Source organism: Cervus canadensis, chromosome 24 (assembly GCF_019320065.1).
Source record: "Cervus canadensis isolate Bull #8, Minnesota chromosome 24, ASM1932006v1, whole genome shotgun sequence".
Lineage (NCBI taxonomy): Eukaryota > Metazoa > Chordata > Mammalia > Artiodactyla > Cervidae > Cervus > Cervus canadensis.
The window spans coordinates 34,890,160-34,913,387 of NC_057409.1; the positions used below are offsets into that span (position 1 = coordinate 34,890,160).

Below are 23,228 nucleotides of genomic sequence, written 5' to 3' on the forward strand. Positions count from 1 at the left end.
CTTTGGCTCTTCCTTTGTCTCTCTTCACCATCAAGTTTATGCATTTGATGTATATTTCTGCTGTTGTAAATGCTTCTCTACTTCATCCTCTATACTTCCCAATATGTCCCTCATTGCCACCAATAAGAACTATTGAAATAGTTATTTAGTCTTCTTTTCCTGGCTTATCTATCTAGTATATTAGAAGAATAATCTTTCTAATATACTCTTATAATACTATTTTAATGAAAACAGAAAAGGTTTTAGAGTAAAACAAGACAAAATTCAAAATGACTCACCACTTAGAATACTTAGGACCTGCTGCAAGTTTTATAACCTCTCTCAGATTCATCATACATAAATAATCAATATGTTAGAAGAATTATTTGACCTAACACATATAAAACACATCAGCAGGCAAAGAATTCACCTCCATGCAGGAGACACTGGAGATGCAGGTTCCCCTGGAGACAGAAATGACAACCTGCTCCAGTATTCTTGCCTGAAAAATTCCATGGACAGAGTAGCCTGGCAGGCTACAAACCAAAGAGTCACAAAGAGTCAGACATGACTGGGTTACTAAGCACAACACATATAAAACACATGCCAAATGTAGCTTTGTTTTTTAATCCTGGAAAAAATGTTCAGTGATCCCCCATGGATGTCCAAAATCCTGGCATTTTCCCCATAGCTGTAGCTGCTCTTAAAGTCTCCTCCCTTCTCATTTCATCTAGCTTCTCATTAACGTGTGGAAGTCCCCTCAGTGGGACAAAAGGTTGCCAGAAGGGCAAAATAAGTAGAAAATATATCATCTGACTGAAAAGAGTGATTTTTTTTCAAGGACATTTTCTTACTCCCTTTGTGAAAGTATTTTAAAAAACTGTTTTTAGTTTAAGGCAAGTATTGGGGTGCTTTATAAAGATACTAAAAATCAAAGATGTTTTATATACATAATTGTACGTAAAATGAAAAAAAAATCAAAGTGTTAGTTAAATTAGCTTGTAAATTCTCTCAAAATGGGGCTGTTTAAATCTGTGTTATATAACTGTGCCCAATAGACATGACACAGATGTGTGACGTTTTGATAAAGATAGATGAAATTTTCTAAAGCCTATGATCTCTGTTAGTGGCGTGTGCTGTGCTGCGCTCAGTCGCTCGGTCGTGTCCGACTCTTTGCAACTCCATGGACTGTAGCCCTCCAGGCTCCTGTGTCCATGGGAATTCTCCAGGCAAGAATTCTGGAGTGGGTAGCCTATCCCTTCTCCAGGGGAACTTCCCGACCCTGGACCAACGGGGATCTCCTGAATTGCAGGCGGATTCTTTACCAGCTGAGCTCCAGGTTGCCCCAGGTAGCTGAGCTACCTCTGCCCGCTGGTAGCATAGGTGTGTGAAATTCCAGTGATGAGAATGAATGGAGATTTTGAGGCAAAGAGAAATATTAATATGTGAGAATAAAGGATCGTGCCTGCTCCTCCCCTACTTTACCTCCACAGGGAGGCCCCGTCTGCTGCAGTCCATGGAGTCACAAAGAGTCAGACAAGACTTGGAGGCTGAACAACACTTTACTTCATAGAGAAGCATTTATGTACTATTTTCTCCTCTATTGTGGAACTAATTCCTTATCATATTGAATCATTTTCGTAGGTGACAACTGAAACTTTAAGATTTTTATCTTCAGTTTTTTAATAGTTTGTCATATTGCTTCAGATTACCATGTCTGTGTGATGAATAGGTAATGGGATAGAGCAGTGTTTAGTGGATTATGTATTTTGCAATTAAATATTTACAAAATTATGTTCATTTCATTAAACATATGTATATTTTCTACCTATACAGATGATGCTTAAAGTGTTCCACTAATATGAACATTGATTGTATTGTATAAGTATAAACCACACAATACATACACACAAGCCTAAAGACAAAAAATTTACCTGAGCTCTTACACGAATCTGCTAAAAGTTCTTTCTTATTTAATTCTCTTCCAGTATTTTATTTGCAACAATTCATAGATATTTGTCAATTATACTTCAGCATAGCTGAAAACAATTCAAAGGTATAAAATTCATAGGTGGATTATTTGTACTCTTAGGATTGTGTCTTTAATCATGAGAATAGTTGCCTCAAAAATCAAATGTACAGGTTTGTATGCTTTCCTAAAATTTCAACAGACAAAAAAATCACAGATAGGTATAAATATTACTCGTAAATTGGAGGAAGGAATCACTGTGAAACTATTAGAATTTTTTTTCAGTTCTAATTCTAGACATAATCCAAATGATACTTACATATTTGTTTAATGGTAATATCTTTTCTGAAATACCTTGTAATGCTGTGTTTTGAATAATGTATAACAGCCTATTGAAAACTTACTGGGAAAAACATTTATTTAAACACATGAAAAGTCAAGAAACACTCATTTTCTTAGGAAGAGGGACAGTATGTTTTGCTTCATCTGCTTCAGCACTTACATTTCTGGTCACATTTAAGATATAATAAAGAGATCTCAAATCCTGATCAAAGGATACTGTAATACCCTAGGTAATATACTGTAATACTCTAGGTCTCATCAAATAAAAACTGTAACTATCAACTGATGAATGCCTCAGAGTTTTATCCACATCACTTTCATTTCAAAAAACAAAAGATGTGTCATATTTATAGAGCAGGTAGAATTATGGGTCAGATAAGCACAGTTTACAGGAGGGGAAGAAGGAAAAAAAACACATTAATATGGCTCTCCTTGCCCTAGGCAGTAACCCTTAAAATGTCTTCTGGGGAATTTCAGTATTTTCTAGTGTTTCAAGATCTCTTGTTTCAAATCTGAACCACTTTGGGGAAGACTGAATAGATGAACAGTGCAGTAGGACTATCACCAGAGTGATAGATTCTGCTTGTCTTTGCTTTTCCTTTAGGAAATTCAAGTTTTTAATCCCCTCAAAATCTTGTTAACTGTTTTCTCACTGAGAAAATAAAATGAATCTAAGTGAAGAACTAAAGCACTTATAATTGTCAATAAGACATAAATGACTTAATAGACGTAAATCATAATGGACATAGCAATGCAAAGAAAGTGGCAGTCTGATGAGAATTACAACATTAAGATAAAGCTAAATATAAAATCAAAGAGTTTATTAGAACTCCTAAATAAATTCATGTGCATTTTATATTCTCTATTATCAAATATAGTATTGAAGAAAAATCTGATTAATTGTATTTCTCTTCTCTAAAGTAATTCTAATGAAGCATCTTTAGAAAGACAACTTAATATAGCTGAAAAATTGATTAACTTGAGATTACAAGATGTAAAATGTTAGCATTATTATTTATGTTTGACCTTATCTAGGTATCTTACCTTTTTTGAGGCTATTTCTTATTTTCAATATGGGGGTTATAAGATCTATATTGTATAGTTATTGTGAAAGTATTCAATGTATGTAAAAGGAAAATTTTAATTAAAAATATACAAGTATTATTAGAATGAAAAGTCTTTATAGTCAATCTATTTAAATTATTTGAACATAAGTGCAGTATTTAAGACCAAATAAATCCCTGGTATATATCTATAAAAGGGGACAGTTCTATATCAAGATAGAGTCTTTGATGTTTTCATTTCTATTATATTATTTCCCTTTGAAAAAGGAAATAATTGTTAGTGACATTACAAGTGTCATAAAACCAATGGCAGTCAAATTTTGTGTTCCTCTTATTTGGACAGAACTTTTCCTGTGTTTGTACTTCCCTTGTGGCTCAGCCGGTTAAGAACCTGCCTGCAATGCAGGAGACCTGGATTTGATCCCTGGGTTGGGAAGATCCCTTGGAGGAGGGAAAGGCTACCCACTCTAGTATCCTGGCCTAGAGAATTCCATGGACTGTATAGTCCATGGAGTCACAAAGAATCAGACAATGACTGAGTGACTTTCACTTTTCTATGTTTAAACTGCTTATGTACATAACTAATATAATATTGAAATGGTCCTATTTGTGAAGTGGTATTATTTATCTCACTTGGCAACTGATTCTAAGAATTTTCTTTCAGTAAACAGTCAAGATGTTTTTGATCAACTACATTTAAAGAGCAAATTAGGAAATGTCGTCTATTACTGTGGATACATTTAACCTCTGGTCCATGATAGATTCATGCTTTTTGTCTGATGGTTACTATAACATTTTTGGAGGAAAGATAAGATACAAGATGTTAACCAATGTCATATAATCATATTTTTAGAACAAAATATAAGCTTACAGAGAGTCATCACTTCTGCCTCTAATGTATGAAACATCCATTTGTGTTATATGTAGGTTTATATTGTGTTATATGTAGGTTTGTTGTTGTTGTTCTTTGGTCACTTAGTGTGTCTGACTCTTTGCAACACCATGGACTGTAGCCCCCCCCCAGACTCTGTCCATGGGATTCTCATGGTTTATTACAGGCAATAACTAACTTACCTTCCCAAGAAGTGAAACTTGATAATACTTAGATACTCTTGTATGAATGTGTATGTATTCATTTATTTATACATATATATGTAAAGAGTTGGAGAAGGAAATGGCAACCCACTCCAGTGTTCTTGCCTGGAGAATCCCAGGGACGGGGGAGCCTGGTGGGCTGCCGTCTATGCAGTCGCACAGAGTCGGACACGACTAAAGCGCCTTAGCAGCAGCAGCAGCAGCAACATGTAAAGAGTTAGGGAATTTTCCTGGTGGCTCAGACAGTAAAGCGTCTGCCTACAATGCTGGAGACCCTGATTCAACCCCTGGGTCAGGAAGATCTCCTGGAGAAGGAAATGGCAACCCACTCCAGTATTCTTGCCTGGAAAATCCCATGGATGGAGGAACCTGGTTACAGTCTACAGACTATAGTCTATGGGGTCGCAAAGAGTCAGACATGACTGAGCAACTTCACTTTTTTATGTAAAGAGTTATCTGGAAGTGTCCTAGATTCTCTAAACAGTGCTAAGTATTTATCAAAGGACAGACATTTAATTTACTGTTCACAGAAGTGTCCTTTTGAGAGTGAATGGAGTTCTACTGGTCCTTAACAGTGGTACAAACTGAGACCGTCTTGGCCTAAGTGAGGCATATGTTTTGCCAGTGCTAAGGTATTTCCTGGCACTAGTGGTAAAGAATCCATCGGCCAATGCAGGAGACTCATGAGTCGTGGGTTTGATCTCTGGGTTGGGAAGATCCCCTGGAGTAGAAAATGGCACCCCACTCCGATATTCTTGCCTAAAAAACCCCATGGACAGAGGAATCTAGAGGGCTACAGTCCATAGGGTCACAAAGAGTCCAACACAACTGAGCACTGTTTCAGAAGTATTTGATTTCATGATAGTATTAAGCAGGATCTAGAGGCAAATATGTCAGATCTCAGGAATCTGGGAAAGACTAGGTAGCTCCTGCTGTGTTTATTTTTCATTACCTTTGGTGAAGAATGTACTTATGTGTGTTTAAGCTGAGTTATTTGATGGTGGTACTGCTCTTCCAACTAGTGGAGGCAGTAGGAGGCAGACGTACAATTATTAGGTGGGTGAAAAAGTAATGTGGTTTTGCATTTTTGAACTTTGCTGTTTGATATTGGAATACATTCTTAAGTATTTAATATGTTTTTATATACCATTTTAATGAGCATTTCTGGCTTTATGTTTTTTTGTTAATGACTGATTACTGTTTATTTTATATTTATTTTAGACTAGGGAAATGATGTTAGACAAAAAGCAAGATAGAATGATTTTCTTATTTGAGTTCAAAATGGGTCATAAAACAGCAGGGACAACTTGCAACATCAACAACTCATTTGGCCCAGGAACTGCTAGTGAACGTACAGTGCAGTGGTGGTTCAACAAATTTTGCGAAGGAGATGAGTGCTTTGAAGATGAGGAGCACAGTGGCTGGCCATTGGAATTTGACAATGACCAATTGAGACGAACATGGAAGCTGATCCTCTTACAACTACAGGAGATGTTGCTAAAGAACTCAGTGTCGACCATTCTATGATCGTTCAGCATTTGAAGCAAATTGGAAAGGTGAAAAAGCGCAGTAAGTGAGTGCCTCATGAGCTGACTGCAAATCAAAAAAAAAAAGTCATCATTTTGAAGTATCATCTTCTTTTATGCTATGCAACAGCAACAGACCATTTCTTGATCGGACTGTGACATGTGATGAACAGTGGATTTTGTATGACAACCAGTGATGACTAGCTCAGTGGTTGGACCAAGAAGAAGCTCCAAAGACTTCCCAAAGCCAAACTTTCACCAAAAGAAAAAAAAAAGGTCATGGTCACTGTTTGGTGGTCTGCTGCCCATCTGATCCACTACAGCTTTCCGAATCCCAGCAAAATCATTATATCTGCTAGGTACACTCAGTAAATCACTAAGTCAATGGGATACACTGAAAACTGCAACACCTGTAGCCGCCATTGGTCAACAGAAAGGGAACAATTCTTCTCCACAACACCACCCGACTGCATGTCATACAACCATTTCAAAAACTGAAAGAATTGGGCTCCAAAATTTTATCTCATTCCACATATTCATCTGACCTCTCGCCAACCGACTACTACTTCTTCAAGCATCTCCACAGTGTTTTGCAGGGAAAATGCTTCAACAACCAGCAGGAGTCAAAAAATGCTTTCCAAGAGTTTGTTGAATCCTGAAGCACAGATTTTTTTACACTACAGGAATAAACAAATTTATTTTTTGTTGTCAAAAATGTGTTGATTATAATAGTTCCTATTTTGATTAATAAAGGTGTGTTTGAGCCTAGTTATAATGATTTAAAATTCACAGCCTGAAACCACAATTACTTTTCACCAACCTAATAAAACTCAAATTGATCTGAGGTGAAAACATTTTTCCAGCATGATATAACACCATAAGGAAAAATTGTGAAGATTTGAAAGGTAAACATAAAGTAATAATGCTAGAGGCATTATTTTATACTTTCATTTAAACTTTGTTATTCAAAAATGGTTAAAATGATCTAATTAGCCTGTGAGACTTGTTTGTTTATAATTCTGTGTAAATTAACAAAAAAAATCAGCTTAACACCTTTAGTACCCATGGACAGAAAATAAAGAAGCCCTAAGCTTTAAAAAAAGAAAGAAAGAAAGAAAGATGTTTATTTATTTGGCTGTGCTGGGGCTTAGTTGTGGTATTTGGGGATCTTTAATTTTGGCATGTAAACTCTTAGCTGCAGCATGTGGAATCTAGTTCCCTGACCTGAAATACCCAGGCCCCCTGTGTTGGGAGTGTGGAATCTTAGCCACTGGAGCACCAGGGAAGCCCTATGGCCCTAAGTCTGATCCAAAGGATTCTGAGGATCTGACCTCAAATTGTTTAATTTAGAGCTTCTAAAAGTGGAGCTCTCTGATATAAAGTCAATACCGTGAGTTGTAAACTATATTGTCAGTGTGTTATATTAATAGAACTTCTGATTGATTCCGTTAGCTATAATTGAAAGTTATTCTATACTTAAGAAATAAAGAAAAATATGCCTATATTATAAATTTAAAATCCTTTTATTTGATGAAATTAACACAAAAGAATCTTATAGATTTAGTATTCTTTTCACTAGTGGGAATGAAGCTGCCTGCCAAGGCAGGAGACTTAAGAGACACAGATTTGATCCCTGGGTTGGGAAGATCCTCTGGAGTAGGAAATGACAACCACTCCAGTGTTCACGCCTGGAGAATCCCATGGACAGAGGAGCCTAGTGGGCCACAGTCCATGGGGACATCACTCAAGTGGTGCTTACTTAGCACAGCACAGTGAGTATATTAAAGTACCAGTCCTACTAAGTTTACAATTTTAAAGAAAATACCACTGCACATATTTTGTAGAATAGTCTGCCCTTGACATTAAATGAAACAAAATTGGTGTAATCAAATAGTTTTAAAACCATTTGAATTTTAATCATAAATTATATTGACTTTATTTTGTTTCAGATCTGTTATCTGAAAGGAAACAGATCAGTGAAAGAAAGTATTTGGATATTTATAAAATCAAATTCCATGATTCACTCACATTTGATATTCTCCAGTGAGGAATAGCACAGTTCAAATATACTAATGAATAATAAGAATGCATCTTATTATATGAATAGCGTGGTCTGGAGAGACACTACTCTTCAATATATAATTTTTAAATAGATAATTGCATTCAAGATTATAGAGTAATATATAGTGTTGTCTCTGAACTTCTAAAAGAAATTATGAAATCCAAGTTATATGCTTTTAAATAAATTAGTCACATTCATTTGTGATTCAGAATCCTTATTATATTAGTTTCTATGAGTAGATGGGAGATACCAGTTTGATTATACTATTTTAAAATCACATAATAAGATAAAATATCACCTGATAGCATTCTTTTAGAAAAAGCTTGCGCTTGTCACTTGACACACCCTATCTTGTATACTTAAGGGTATCCCAAAGGTTTTTAATGGACAGGCAAAAGACAGAGAACAAGCAATACTCTTTATTACAGATAAGGGATTACAGAGTATTCTAGGTCTCTTAGTTTTGACCTTTATGATTTCATTAATGTCACATCTTAGCCTCTAAGAGGTTACTCTGACCCATATGTAAGAGTAACACACTCTCCTTTAGGAATATACCAGAGTTGGCAATGGTCAGCACTAAACCTAGGAGAGATACACAATAATTTAAATTTATGGCAAAAATTTGTAATTACACTACAATATTGTAAAGTAATTAGCCTCCAACTAATAAAAATAAATGAAAAATAAATAAATAAATAAATAAAACTGCAACTTAAGTAACTATATCCCTTTTATCCAAAGGATTCTTATAAAGAGTGAAGCATTAAATTTCAGGGGGAAAAAAAAGGGCATCTGTCCTACACCTACAAATGTCTAGGAATCATCAGAATTGCGGGGGAGTACGAAATGCGAAGCGGTATAACTTTTCAAATTAGATTGATCTTATAAAATATAATGTTAATTGTAAGAAACATACTGGCAATTAAATGTCTCAGACACATTAAGCTATAATGAATAGAAAATACCTTCGGAAGTACTTAGATCATAAAAGTGGACAGGGAATAGCAAAATGAAATCTTAATTGAAAAAATGCAAAGTAAACATTCAAAATGAAAAAAGAAAGAAAACAAGGCAATTATTGTAAAACTAAGCTTTTAGATAAAGATTTATTTTTTCTGTATTTTTCTTAAGTTTCCTTAACCTATAAAGGAAAGACATATTGGAGAATATTAGAAAAATGTTCAATAGTAAAAATAAAAAAAAATAAGAATGCTAGAGTCATATAATTCAGAAACAACTACCATTTAGTGTCTTATTGTACATTTTTCCAGATCTTTTTTTTGCACACATATATGTATATGTGTGTAAGAATTTTTTTCTGATTTAGTGCCTACTGTGTTTTAACTCAGTCTTTTTGATTTCTGGTCTACATCTTTACATACCATATATTCTATTTCATCTACTATCAAATCCATATTCTAATTTCTCAAGTTATCGAAAAAATTTCTGCATAACTGGCTTGTCAAAACTAGAGTCCAGGCCAGGGTTACATTTCACATCAATTTTTTTATGAATATTAAATCTTCTTAATCAAAATCAGTACCTTTTATCATGATATTCACTTATTAAAAATACAAACAAGTTTTCTTATAGAACATTGTTGCTTTTCAACTTGATTGCTTCATTGTGGTTGATTTTTTTTTTTTTCTTTTTCAAGAGTAACTTCTGCTGAACTAAGAAGAATTAGGCCTCTTTAAACATCCAACAAGAATTTATGTATGAATTTTAGGTGCAGAAACTCTAGTTCAATCCTTCTTTGGGTTGTTTGTAACACTCCCATTCCTGCAAAGTGGTAAAAGAAGAAAACGACTAGAGGAATGCAAATCAACCAAGGAACTGCTGAAGGAAAATAACAAAAGAAAAAGCTAACTAGAAAATCATAGAAATTACTATCTATTGAGTTTTTGAATGTTTTATTTTCATTGCCAGGACTAAGTAGAAATGATATGATAACTGATATCCATTTGAATTAGATGAAAAAAATAGAGTCAGGAATCTTGTTCTGTTGGAAATGCTCACTCTTAAAATAAAAGACAAACAAAAAAATAGAGAATTTTATTTTAATTTACAGTGACATAGGCAAATGCTTTCATAAATACATGCCATTTATTCTTTTGCAAAATGGATAAGTAGAGGAAGATTAGAGTTTAGCTCAAATCTACAGCTAACAAAATGCTGGGGACTATTCTTAATCATGCATAAATCCTTTACAATAAAATACTGGGCTAAGGAAACAAAAATGTAGCTCTTTTTATAGTAGTGACTTTTCAGAGATGTATTAGGCACTTGAGCTAAAAAATACGCCTTGAGTTGAAGACTTAAAATGTTTTCTGAAATGCATATTTAACGGGAATACCAAAAATGTGATCTTACACATACCAAAAGGCATTACAATGATGAGTTTGTTTCCATGCTGTAGTGTAATTTTCTCAGCATAGATTTTTATGTTTTTAGAAAATTCCATTTAGGAAAATCTGGTTGAATTATAGCAACATTTCAATGTGCTGAAGGACTTTCAACTGCCAGGCAACAGCCTTTAGGATGAACCACTTTTTAAGGTTTTTTTTGCAGTTTTATATGACAATAATATAACAGTTACAATGTTTAAAAGACATGACTTCATTTATAGAAGAAGTTAGATTTTTTTTTCCAACAGCTCTTTAAAATTTAAATATTTTACTTTGGATCATTCGCTTTCATTATTTCAGATCTTTGAGTAAAACTTTATCTTACAGGAACAAGTAATTTTTTTTTACTAAAAGTGTAACTGTATAAAGTAGGTTTTTCTGCAAATAGTAATATAAAACATAAAACACTTTACTATAGAAAACATGAGCATTCAGAGAAGTCTTTAGTTTTGATATCTATCATGACTTCATAGTCAAGATGTGTTTTACTCTAAACTGTTTCATATGGCATATGAAATTAATGTATTTCAAGACTGACCACAGGAAGCTCATAGATACTAATCTATTCTACGACAAGAAGATCATAAACATTACTTTTCAAGTAAGCAAAAAATTTAATCTTAGAAAACAAAAAGTCATCAGTTTCAAAAGCATGCCTTAGTAAGCAATATATTAGAGTATATTTTAAGAATAAAAATCTCTGGTCAATGTCTTCCTATTTTAATGCTATTTATGTATTTTTACTTAATACTTAATGTATAGACTTCTTTCATGGGTACGTGATGCTTAGCCATGCTTTTGATAATAATGCTTACTCCAGTCATCATAACTCTGAAAACCTGTCTGACCCAATTCCATCTTTCTCCTGCCCCTTTTCCCAACAGAATTGCCCTTGACAGAGTTTGAAATAGCACTTTGTCAATGCATCTCTCTGTTGGTATCTTTGTGTACCAGAGGCATGGGGTTCATATGTCCTCAAACCACTCATTCTTGGTTTAGAACAGTGGTTCTCAATTGGCAGTGATTTTGGCACACATTTGGCAATGTCTGGAGACAACGTCATGACTGGGGAGAGGGTGAGTGTTGCTGGCTTCTAGTGGATGGAGGGTGAGGATGATGCTAAACATCCTAAGATGCGTAAGACAGTCCCCAGAATGAACAAGTATCCAGCCCCGAATGTCAGTAGTGCCACTGTTGAGAAAGCCTGCTTGAAAGAAAATGTTGAAAATAACAGCATACATCACAACAGTACTATCTAAATGCATTTTTCTTCTTCATAGATAAAAGTAAAATTAAAACAATTTAAAGTGATCCTGTATCAAAAATTTGGCATATGTTCTTCATTTTGTTATCAAATTTTACATGTTTCATCAAATGGCATGTTGTGGCTGCTCATCCCCAAAGATTAGTTGTCTGTGCATGGTTTACTATTAAAAAACAAAGCAAGAAAAAAAAAAGTGCAGTTTTTACCATGAGAAAAGGTAATGCGTTTTTGTTTGTGTTTCTTCTAACTGATTAGACTTGTGATATGTGGGTAAACAACCATCCTTTCCTCTTTTTCTGTCTTTTCTCTCTTACTTTTATTATTCTCTTTTCCATTCTGGTTGGCAGGACTCCTCTAATTGCAGCTGGAGTCATTGGTGGGCTCTTCATCCTGGTCATTGTGGGCCTAACATTTGCAGTTTATGCTCGAAGGAAGAGCATCAAAAAGAAAAGAGCCTTAAGAAGATTCCTGGAAACAGAGGTGAGATGTTCATTTCTTCTGTTCATGTGTTTAGGGACTTTCATTAGAGTTAGAAGGTTTTCATGATACTCAGTTTTTAATCCAAGTGAAAATTCTATTTGGTTTTCTGCTGAGGATTTATATTTTTATAGTATGCTTTGGTAGCTCAGAGTGTAAAGAATCTGCCTGCAATGCAGGAGACCTGGGTTCAGTCCCTAGGTCTGGAAGATCTCCTGGAGAAGGGAATGGCAACTCATTCCAGTATTCTTGCCTGGAGAATTCCATGGACAGATGATGGGGTTGCAAAGAGTCAGACACAAATGAGCGACTAATATTTTCTACTTTCTATTATACAGAGTTAATGAAAAATCAGAGTGTATAATAAATGTAGTCAAGGCAGGCTAATGACTTGAAGAGGGCAAATAGCAAGAGTCAAGAAAATTATCATATTGGGAAAAGATAGATCTGTTTCTTTGGAGGCCAGGGGTCCATTAATAAATTCTAGGATATCAAAGTAGGAGATCCAGAAAATATCTGAGTAAGAAGATATCTTCGTAACAGAACTGGAAAAATGTTAGCAAGAGATAGGATTGTTTTGGCTAAAATAGAGCCAGATTGGCAAGCAATTTATGCTTTAATTAAGGGTCATTCAGTGGGTAGCCACCTATCTCATTATAGCAGCAGTGAAAAGATGAGCTTCAGGATAAAGCTTACACCTTCCCACACTATGCATTTAATATTGTGCATGTTAGTTATTGTGAATATGTAAATTACCCATAAAATATTATAATTTCTTTTACATTGCCATGCTGAGTTTTCTGGCATGCAAAATGACCATTTTCAGCATACAGGCTATCAGAGGGAAAGCAATTGCAGAAGAATGTGTGTTACCATCGCTTTCTCAACTCAAATCCTACCTTTTTCTCCCGATACACATACCCATGCCTGTCTGAACAATTAAGAGCAAATCTGTACTGAGACAGCCTTCTCTGCGATTGCTTTCTGTCAGTGTGACAGTCTGACTTCCTCTTAACACTGACAGGAATAGCAATATTCGTTCATTCATAAGTTTCTCACACTGATAATGAATTAAATTTTAGCTCTTTCCCCCTAGAAGTTGAATATAGATAGAAGAAATATGTGACAGTTTCAGAAAGCTACTATACAGCTACATGTAAGGAAATGTTTTCTAATGATGAAAGTTATCTGAGATTAGAATGGGCTGTCTTATCAATAGACTCGTTCAAGCATTAAGTAGTCAGTTATAGACACAGAGTGGACATAGTAACAATTTCTACTTAAGCTGGATGATGCAGAAGACCCAACTTGCTCACTTTCAGCTTTGTACATGTGAACATGAATAAAAGTTTGGCAGGTAGAATTCTCTCATATGGCCAGTTTGGAGTAGTCACTGAGAGAATCTTGAAAAGTGAAATAAATAAACTAGAGTTGAAGAAGAATGGAAAGTTTGGTATAGCAGTGGATATTTAGGTGCTTAAATAAATAGAAGACAAATTCTGTCTCTTAACCTTGTGTAGGAAAGGCTCATTGTTATGAAAAGAGTTGTTTGTCTTGTTTTGTTAATACAGTGCTTTCTAAGAATGCCCATCAAAATGGCATTTCATTACTAAATAAATGCACACTAATTGGTTTTGTAAGTATATTCTATTTTTTTAATAGAAAGTTATCACTTAGGGCTAAATTAGATTATTGTTGAATTCCCATATTTCTCTCAGTAAAAGTAAATAACTATGATTTTCTACCATCTAAACAGAAGAGGAATTCTTAAGAGGATCAACTTAAATTCTCAATTACTGAAGCAAGAAATCTTGCCACAGAGATGAAAGTAGTTAAAACCTGATGTACAGTTGGAAGGTTTTTAAAATTGATACACTTTCCCCAAATCATTTTCCTCCACAGTGTCTATTTTTCTGTTGCATACATAAAAGTAAGAAATATTTTTTTAACATACATTTATTGAGATGCAGATAAGCTTAATGCTTTTATAGATGCTGTAATTTAAAAATATATTAATGAAAGACAATCCTATCCCTTGAAGTGACAGATTTGTTGCCTATATTATGGCAGATAACGTTCCAAAATTTTTCATCTGTGCTATATACCATTTTATCCTTCAACAATCTTCTAAGGTAATTATTGCTACACCAACTTTACAGATGTGAAATGAAGGGCCAGGAAGGGTAAATTGTATTCTAAGCTTATGAGTGGCAGCAATGGTATAAAAACCCACAGATTTAAACTCTCTCTATCGTACTGCATCACAAAATAAAACTATGCTTCTTTTAATGATATAATGCTCAAATTCCTGGGGAAAAATCTGTTTGTAAAAAAAAATTGAATGATACTTAAGAAAATAGCAGAGGACTAAATGTCTCAGGTAGAATTGTGAAATTTTCAAAATATGAAATTATTGCATAGTATAGGTCTATATATGCTGTGTGATAAGTCACTTCAGTTGTGTCAGACTCTGCGACCCTATCGATTGTAGCTTGCCAGGCTTCTCTGTCCATGGGATTCTCTAGGCAAGAACACTGGAATGGGTTGCCATGCCCTCCTCCAGGGGATCTTCCCAAACCAAGGAATCAAACCCACATCTGTTACATCTTCTGTAATAGCAGATAGGTTCTTTACCACTAGGGCAACCTGGGCGGCCCATGTCTATATATAGAGTTCACACACACACACACACATATATGTTAAGTGTATCTAACCCAAAGTGCAAAAAAATCCAGTTCCAAAATTTACGTGTGATTTTTGTATGACTTTTGCATGTGATTTAAAAAATAATTATAAAAGTTTCTTATTGTACACATAGTATATATATAAAAATCTACCAAACAAATTCTGCATAGAGGATTCAAATGAAGAGGATCCTCCGCAGGAGATTTTGTTTTCAGGCTTAATAAAGACTTGTGTGTTTCTTTCTGAGATTTATGTGACTTGAATGCAGTTATATGCATTATTACAAGTTAAATTTGAAAATGAAATAGAAGTATATTGTCAAACTGTTAAAAAAAAAATCCTAATTTTATTGATATTTTTTGTCATTTTTCCCAAATTCTTGCTAACTATTCCTAACTGTTACTTATATTCATGATCCTGTTCAGCTAATTAAGTAGACTGTGATGTTCACAGGAGCATTATAATAATAACCAAGTTGGAGGACCACAGTGCAGTTAGCCTGGTAAACAGACATTTTGAAATAGTGTGGTGGTTTTCAAGACAATGTGAGTAGGAGTAGCCCTTAATTATTTCCTTATGCTGGGAAAGAACAAGCTATTTGTCTGTATTTAAAGTTTAGTTCTTTATTAACTTAAAAAAAAAAGAAAAAAGAAGAAGCTCTTAATTGTCTCACTTGCTTTTTCCCTCAAGCATAGATAAATTTCTAAAATTTTAACATTCAGTATAGACTATTTGGTATCTGGAGTCTCTCTTTTGTCTACATTTTTGTTATTGTTGTTCTTCACGTAAGAAATTGGTACACATTTATATACATTTCTCCTGCTTATCCATTCTCTCTGGCAATGGCATCTGAACTATGACATCTGAAATTATCAGCCTAATTTTACCCCTTTTGGCCATAACCAGCCCACTTCAGGATCTGGCATCGCGCACCCTGATCTCACCTTTCAGACCTGTCCCTCTGTGTATTAGTCTCTTCCTTGCCTTCCCCCTTCTTCCTGAGGCTGTGTCTAAACTGTTCTTCTTGGTGACAGGGTCGTCCCCTGTGTCCATCCATGTTTATTATCTCAAGACTAGTTTCAAAGTGTACCTCCTTTTAGGAAACTAAAAAGGCAAACCTCATTCCCCCTTTGTTATTTTATTCCCCTTCATTCCATAGCATTCATTTATGATCTAGAATCAATTCATAGAATTTTAGAATTTTTAACCTGGTAGGTATTCTAGGGCCTTGTTGCTTAAAATGTGTTCAAGGACCAATATCATAAAGAGATATCTTCTGGAGTTCTATAAAAATGAAGATTTCAGACCCCAATCCAGACCTACTGAACCAAAATCTGCATTTTAACAAAACCCTCCAGTAATTTACATGTACATGAAAAATTTAGAAACACTGTGTTTGTGTATTGACATTGTGTTAGCTTGTTTTTTCTTTTTTATGTATCTGCCCTGACTTCCTTGGTAAAAATAGTAAATGCTAAAAAAAGGTAGCTTTTTTAATTAAAAAAAATTATTTAATTTTTGTATTAAATTTCCTGAAATGAAAAAAAAAACTTTGATAGAGTACAGTTGCATAAGTAAAATCTCTGAACCTTAGCTGAAGTTGTCCAAAAAGAAGGAAATGAAGTAGAATTAAAAGCCCCTTATTGATCTCTAGAGTTCTATAAAAAATGGGGAAAAAAACATCCCTTAGACTAGTAACCTCAAGGTACATACTTGCTACTTGTGTTCACCCAGGTGAAGAACATGAAAAGAGAAAGAGTAGGGTTAGAGGAATGCTGAGTGATACATTTTATATCCATATTGTTTGTCGATGTAAAACAGGTTTGTGTGTGTTTTTTATGTTTGAGAATGCAAACCAGACAGAAAGAGACAGGAACGCTAATTATTGGATTGAAAGTTGTATAACCTGTGTTTTTTGTTTTTCTTTTGTTTTGTAGCTGGTAGAACCCTTAACTCCCAGTGGCACAGCACCCAATCAAGCTCAACTTCGTATTTTGAAAGAAACTGAGCTCAAAAGAGTGAAAGTACTTGGCTCAGGTGCTTTTGGAACTGTTTATAAAGTAAGTAAAAAAATAACACATACCATCAGTTAGTTTCAGTTTTGCTTCATACTTGTTTTAAATAATAGCCAGAGTTATTGTTCTAGCCAACCTAATTTCCTTTTTAATATTCTGCAAGAACAATCTTCATAGTATTGAGAAGTTGCTACACAAATGAATTCATTAATTTTTATTGACCAAGCTGGGTTTGAGACAGTCGTGAAGAAGCAGGAAACACTGATGCAAAGCCAAAATGTAGTTCTTTCTCTCAGTGTCTTCTGAGCTCCTTTTGGTATCATCTGCCTTTGGCAAATTTGTCCTTATTTCAGAATACCCAGATCCAACCCATTTACCTTTGCCCCTCCACAGGGAGATGTCCTAGACAGATATCTTCTTTCTTTGCTCTGCTCTTCTTCTACTCTTTGATCCTGTCAACTACAAATTGGCACTTGCCATGGATACTTGATATTTACTTCTACAAGCGTTAAATCATGTGCTGCTGATTTTCAGTATCCCCTGAAAGGAGTTTAGGGTGGAGAACAGAAATGAGGCACTCTGTGCTCGGGGAAAAACTGGCAGAACAGGTCTTCGGGTGGGTATTTTCAGGAGCCAATTTTATGAACCCAATTCTTACATCTCCTCATATGTAGAAAAGTACTAAAATGCTTCAGAGTGATGACTGTTACTCATGACTAGCAAAAGGCTTCATGAGACTAGCAGAAATCTTCTGGAAAGATATGTGCTCAATTACATGTACTCTCTCTCCACCAAAATCACATAAATACTGACCTTTCCCCCTCTTTGGAGCCGTTTGTTAGAGCTATTTGAGGTGCTGTATCCTGGACCTCAGTCCTCATTTTGCCCCAAATAAAACTTAGTTGCACCTCTCACGTTGTGCATTTTTTTTTAATCAACAATCCAAAGGCCTATCCATAGGACCCTACTAGCCCATCTCTTCAGAACACACAGAAATACACTGATAGGTTAGCAAAACTAGTTTCTAAAGCACTTTTTTGCCTACTATAACATTTATGGTATAACAGATAATTTCCAGTTTTAATGTCTTCACCATTATATGCAAACTAAAAAAGTGACTTTGTAAAGTTCAGGTTAGACAGAAGGAGAAGGTAACATCATGGGTTTTAAATAAGAGAGATATTTCTGGAAAGGGAGAGTTCAAATGAAGGCATTTGCATGTTTACTTATTTAACTTAATTACAAAACCAATTCAAAGGCCAAGCCCAAGGTTAATTGTGGTGAAATTTATTTTTAATTGTAAATATCAAGAATAAGAAGCTCTGTTGGGATAATACTAAATCCTTTTTGTAATGTCCATTACTTCAATTACCAAAATTTGCTTTGACAAATTTCTTAAAGCAATATGCAAGCTTACATTTTTATGAATAGATCAGCTAAAATAGGATAGATCTTAAGACTTTTGCATCTCAAAATGTTGTTGTTTATATTTAAAGCAAAATTATTTAATGGAAGTTATTAATAATTAGAATATAAACCTTAATTTTCTCTCCTGAGTTTATCAAAAATAATCTCATCTCTTTAAAATAAAACTTTAATTCTATGCTCAAATGCAGATGTTTCTAAATCTTTTGTTCTGCATATTTTGTTCAGTTAAATTCAAAATTATTAGCTGACTTGGTACTTTCTGGTCTTCAAAATCTTTGTATTTTCAGAGATACAAACTATCTTATCTATTTTCTAATTATATCACGTTAGAAAAACATGGGCTTCCATTTTAAAAGTAACTCAATCTTGAAATGTACCTGGCATATAATCACCCTTATGTTTTTAAAGATGATATGATCTGGAAATTGAATTTTATTGTAAATCATGAATGCTGTATAGCTCAAGACCAAATGTTGTCTAGTCACCTCAGCAGGGAAAAATATTAATCATTTAGACATTTAATAATAAGACCTTATTAATAATTTTTTATTAGCAACATTTGTCCAAGAGTGGTGTACACTTATTGAAATTACTTCTATTAAAAACATTTTGAAAGTTCCATAAGTATGTTTAAATTTTATGCCTACAGTGTATATGGTTGACCATAAGTTTTAATTAAAATTATTAGTTTTTATGAAGTCATGCTATCTTAAACTATAAAGAATTATTCTTGACCACAGAAATGCAAATTTGCCTAGCCAATTACCAGTTAATTTTTCCACCTGCTTGGAGTAATGCTGTGCTTAAACATAAAATATTTGAACCAATATCATAGGTATCAACATAGTTGAATTTTGATCCCATGGGGCCTAGAAAATAATGACTATACTTATTTTGAAAGCAGTGAAAATTAATTTACAGTGAACTTATTTTTTTATTTTGAAAGTGTACTTTAGAGATATTTTCATATTGATTATGTATCTTTATAAGGTACTTTATGTATCTTTATAAGGTACTCAGTTTACTTAATTGAGTAATGGTAAACCTGTTCTACACTTTAGTACCTTCAATAAGAAAACAGGCCTTGGGCTTTTCCCCCTGCATTTCTCCATTAATAAATTTTTTTAAAAATTTGTACCATAGGAAGCTTGGCTTATTATTTTGCATTTGACAGATGAATTTCCCTATTTACTATTAAATTCACTTCTAAAGGTTTAAGACTTTTTTTTTCTTTATTATTTTGACTTTTTAATAATTCCTATGTTTATATCTTCTCTTATATGTTACCACTTTGGGTAACATATATTTTAGCATAGAAGTACCATGTGAAAAACTTCCAAAAATCTTTATAATTACAAACAAATGAATAGTATTAAGAAAATCAGGAAGTGGAGCTGTTCTCTTCCTTTTATTTTTATGTTAAAATTGTCCTTAGAAGGTATTTTTTGATGTCAAGGTTAATAAATTAGAATTTGAGATATTTTTTACATGTGGACTCATATCTGCTTCTGTGTGCCTTTGGGAGGGTACACTTAAAAATTGTTCTTGTATATTTCATGCATTCTTATATTATTGGGACCATTGTCCTCAGTTAAATGGTTGAATTGTTTACCCAGAAATGCTATTATTTAATGTAACATTAAACTTTAATCAAACTCTACCTATTTTATAGTTTCCCACAATACATAGATCTTGTTCATATTATAATTATATTTCTATAGGAAGAGAAAACTTGCAATGACTAATGTAAATATTTTATATTATTTTAGAAATAATAAAAATCCTCGGTACATACATAGTCTTAAATAATATAGACAAATTAATATGTGTTCAATACTCCTTAGTACTTGCCTTTTAAAACTAATTCTTAAAAAGTCACCTTAGAACATTAATTCTTAAATCAATCTGAATTTTGATACATGAGAATGTGCTTTTTTATCTTATTGTATTTTTAGTTGCAGAATAATTAGATAATATTAAAGCTGAGAAAAACCATTAACATTACATAGCCCAGTCTTCTAAATTACAAATGAGACAAATTGAAGTTCAAAATCAGAGCAGCCTTCTCAAAGTCATAAGAAATTAATGATATCATCCAAGTCAAATATTATTATTATATATATTTAAATGATTTTTTCTTTCTTTTTTTTCACTATTTAAAGCCTTTTTTATGTATACAAATGAATTTTATAGTAGTGTAAACACCTTGAAAGCAGAATACATATATGTTTCATTTTCTGGTAATGAAAGCATACGACTGGTTAAATCAAATTTTGTGTCTGATCTAAATGTTGTATCTGTGTTAATATAGATTTAATGTGACATTTTTTCCCCACAAAGGGTATTTGGGTCCCTGAAGGAGAGACAGTGAAGATTCCTGTGGCTATTAAGATTCTTAATGAAACAACTGGTCCCAAAGCCAATGTGGAATTTATGGATGTAAGTACAGATACTAGGCAATCACGTTTTTATCCATTATTGACTACTTTTAAAATTTAAAATAAAAAAAAAAAGACTCCAACTTCAGAGTGTCTTCTCTTGTAATGGCATAATCTTATAAGTAAAGGCTTGAGCAAGGGTCAAAAAACTTTTGCTTAAAAGACCAGAGAATAAATATTACAGCTTTTTCCTGCAATGTGATCTTTGTGGCAACTGCTCAGCTCTCTCCGTTTGGTAGATTATCAGCCATAGACAATTAAAAAAAAAAAAAAAAGAGTGCAGGAATGAGTATGACTGTGTTCCAGTAAGACTATTTACATGAGCAAGCTGAAGGCCAGGTTTGGCCTGCAGACCAAATCCTGCCCTCAAGGGCCATATGTTTAAGCACTATGCCAAACTGCATTTGAGAGCAGTGATAATGATTTGAAAAATTAACCAGACTGTTTTATTTTATTGTTGTTATGATCTATTTAGGTGAAAACATCAATCAAGATTAGTTTCGATAGTTGCTATTAAATTTAAATTAGGAGCCTAGTAACTCAGATAATTGATCATTGAAACTTAGTTTTTTTTTTTAATTCAAACTCTGAAGACAAGACCTCACAGGTAAAATGCTCCAACTATTGAATAGCTCGCTGGTAGCTCAGCTGGTAAAGAATCTGTCTGCAATGTGGGAGATCCTGGTTCCATTCCTGGGTCAGAAAGATCTGCTGGAGAAGGGATAGTCTATCCACTCGAGTACTCTCAGGCTTCCATGGTGGCTCAGACAGTAAAAAATCTGCCTGTAATGCAAGAGGCCTAGGTTCGATTCCTGGGTTGGGAAGATTCCCTGGAGAAGGGAACAGCTTACCCACTCTAGTATTCTTTCCAGGAGAATCCCCATGGACAGAGGAGCCTGGCAGGCCCCAGTCCATGGGGTCCCAAAGAGTCAGACACGACTGAGCGACTTTCACTTTTTTCATAGAATAGTTAAGAGAGTTCTGAAGAATAAATGTACTTTATAAGGCCAATCAAAACTTTCATTTCCCCTAGCAAAAATTATAGATTGAGCTGTTCAGCAAATTTCAGAAGGTATGACAGCTGAGACTTGATATGTAGCGTGCTGTTATTTTTTTTTACATTCAACACAAGGTATCTTGCCAGGGGTACTATCAAAGACCCATATGTATTCTTTCTCTAACTTTTAGCATAATGTCTTTAGTAATACGAATGATTTTGATTTTCAAATGACCTTTATATGAAAGTATAGGCACTCTGATTTTTAAAAAGATGAATTGCTGTGCATTTCTACCCTTTTCTCTTGTAAGCTTTTTTGTAAGTTTTATCGGAGCTCACTTTGTGGTGCTGGATAATTTATTTGGGTATAATGCTATAACCATCTTATGTAGGTCTACTTTAATAACTCATTGGTTTTTGTATAATAGGGCTGATAATTTTCGTGAAACCAACCAGTTGCTCTGATTGATTGATGCTGATGCTGAAAGCTCAAAGTGTTATTGTCACTCAGTCCTTAAGTTGTGTCCGACTCTTTTATGATTCCATGGACTATAGCCCACCAGGCTTCTCTATCCATGGGGTTTCCCAGGTAAGATGACTGGAGTGCATTGCCATTGCCTTCTCCAGGAGATATTCCAGACTCAGGGATTGAACCTGAGTCTCATGTATTGGCAGGAGGGCTCTTTTCCACTAGGACCACCTGAGAAAACCCCTGCTTGCCTGTACCAGTGCAAAATCAAATCTCCAACACAGAGTTTGGGTGAAGCAGAAAAGAATAGCTTATTGCTTTGCAAGGCAGAGGGGAACAAAGCAGGCTTTCACTCTTGAAATTGGTTGTCCCAACCCTGGAGGGTTTAGTGAGGAGTTTTATAGCAGTGGTTTAAGGGTGGAGTTGCTGATAAAATTAGGGTGTATGCTAGGCCTGCATTCCTTTAATATGGCCTCAGTTGCTCTCTTGAAAGTGTTGAGTTCCTTTTATCTGGAATGAAGAATGCTACTCTTCCATTTGTTGGAGGTTTTAGTTCTTTTTTGAACTGTGGTGTTGGAGAAGACTGTTGAGAGTCCCTTGAACTGCAAAGAGATCAAACCAGTCAGTCCTAAAGGAAATCAGTCCTGAATATTCACTGGAAGGACTGATGCTGAAGTTGAAGCTCCAGTACTTTGGTCAACTGACTCATTGGAAAAGTCCCTGATGTTGGGAAAGATTGGAGGCAGGAGGAGAAGGGGACAACAGAGGATGAGATGGTTGGATGGCATCACCGACTCGATGGACGTGAGTTTGAACAAGCTCTGGGAGTTGGTGATGGACAGGGAAGCTTTGTGTGCTGCAGTCCATGGGGTTGCAAAGAATCAGACAGGACTGAGTGACTGAACTTAATTCTGTAAGGAGCTCAAAGATATTGTTATGTGTATCTCTTGAGAGGAAACAGGGCCCTGCCCCAAGGCTACACTATTTTTTCTGGGCTGTTCCTCCAT

At 34.5% G+C, this 23,228-nt stretch overlaps 1 protein-coding gene across 4 annotated transcripts in view; it reads left to right on the forward strand.

Moving 5' to 3' along the window:
- ERBB4 (erb-b2 receptor tyrosine kinase 4) overlaps window positions 1-23,228 on the forward strand; it is a 1,232,786-nt gene that overhangs the window by 985,249 nt on the left and 224,309 nt on the right. For all 4 annotated transcript variants that reach the window (XM_043445436.1, XM_043445438.1, XM_043445435.1 and 1 more), the window contains exons 17-19: window positions 12,060-12,192; window positions 16,812-16,934; window positions 20,658-20,756. In XM_043445436.1, coding sequence (XP_043301371.1) covers window positions 12,060-12,192; window positions 16,812-16,934; window positions 20,658-20,756 — 355 coding nt within the window. The remainder of the gene's footprint in view (window positions 1-12,059; window positions 12,193-16,811; window positions 16,935-20,657; window positions 20,757-23,228) is intronic.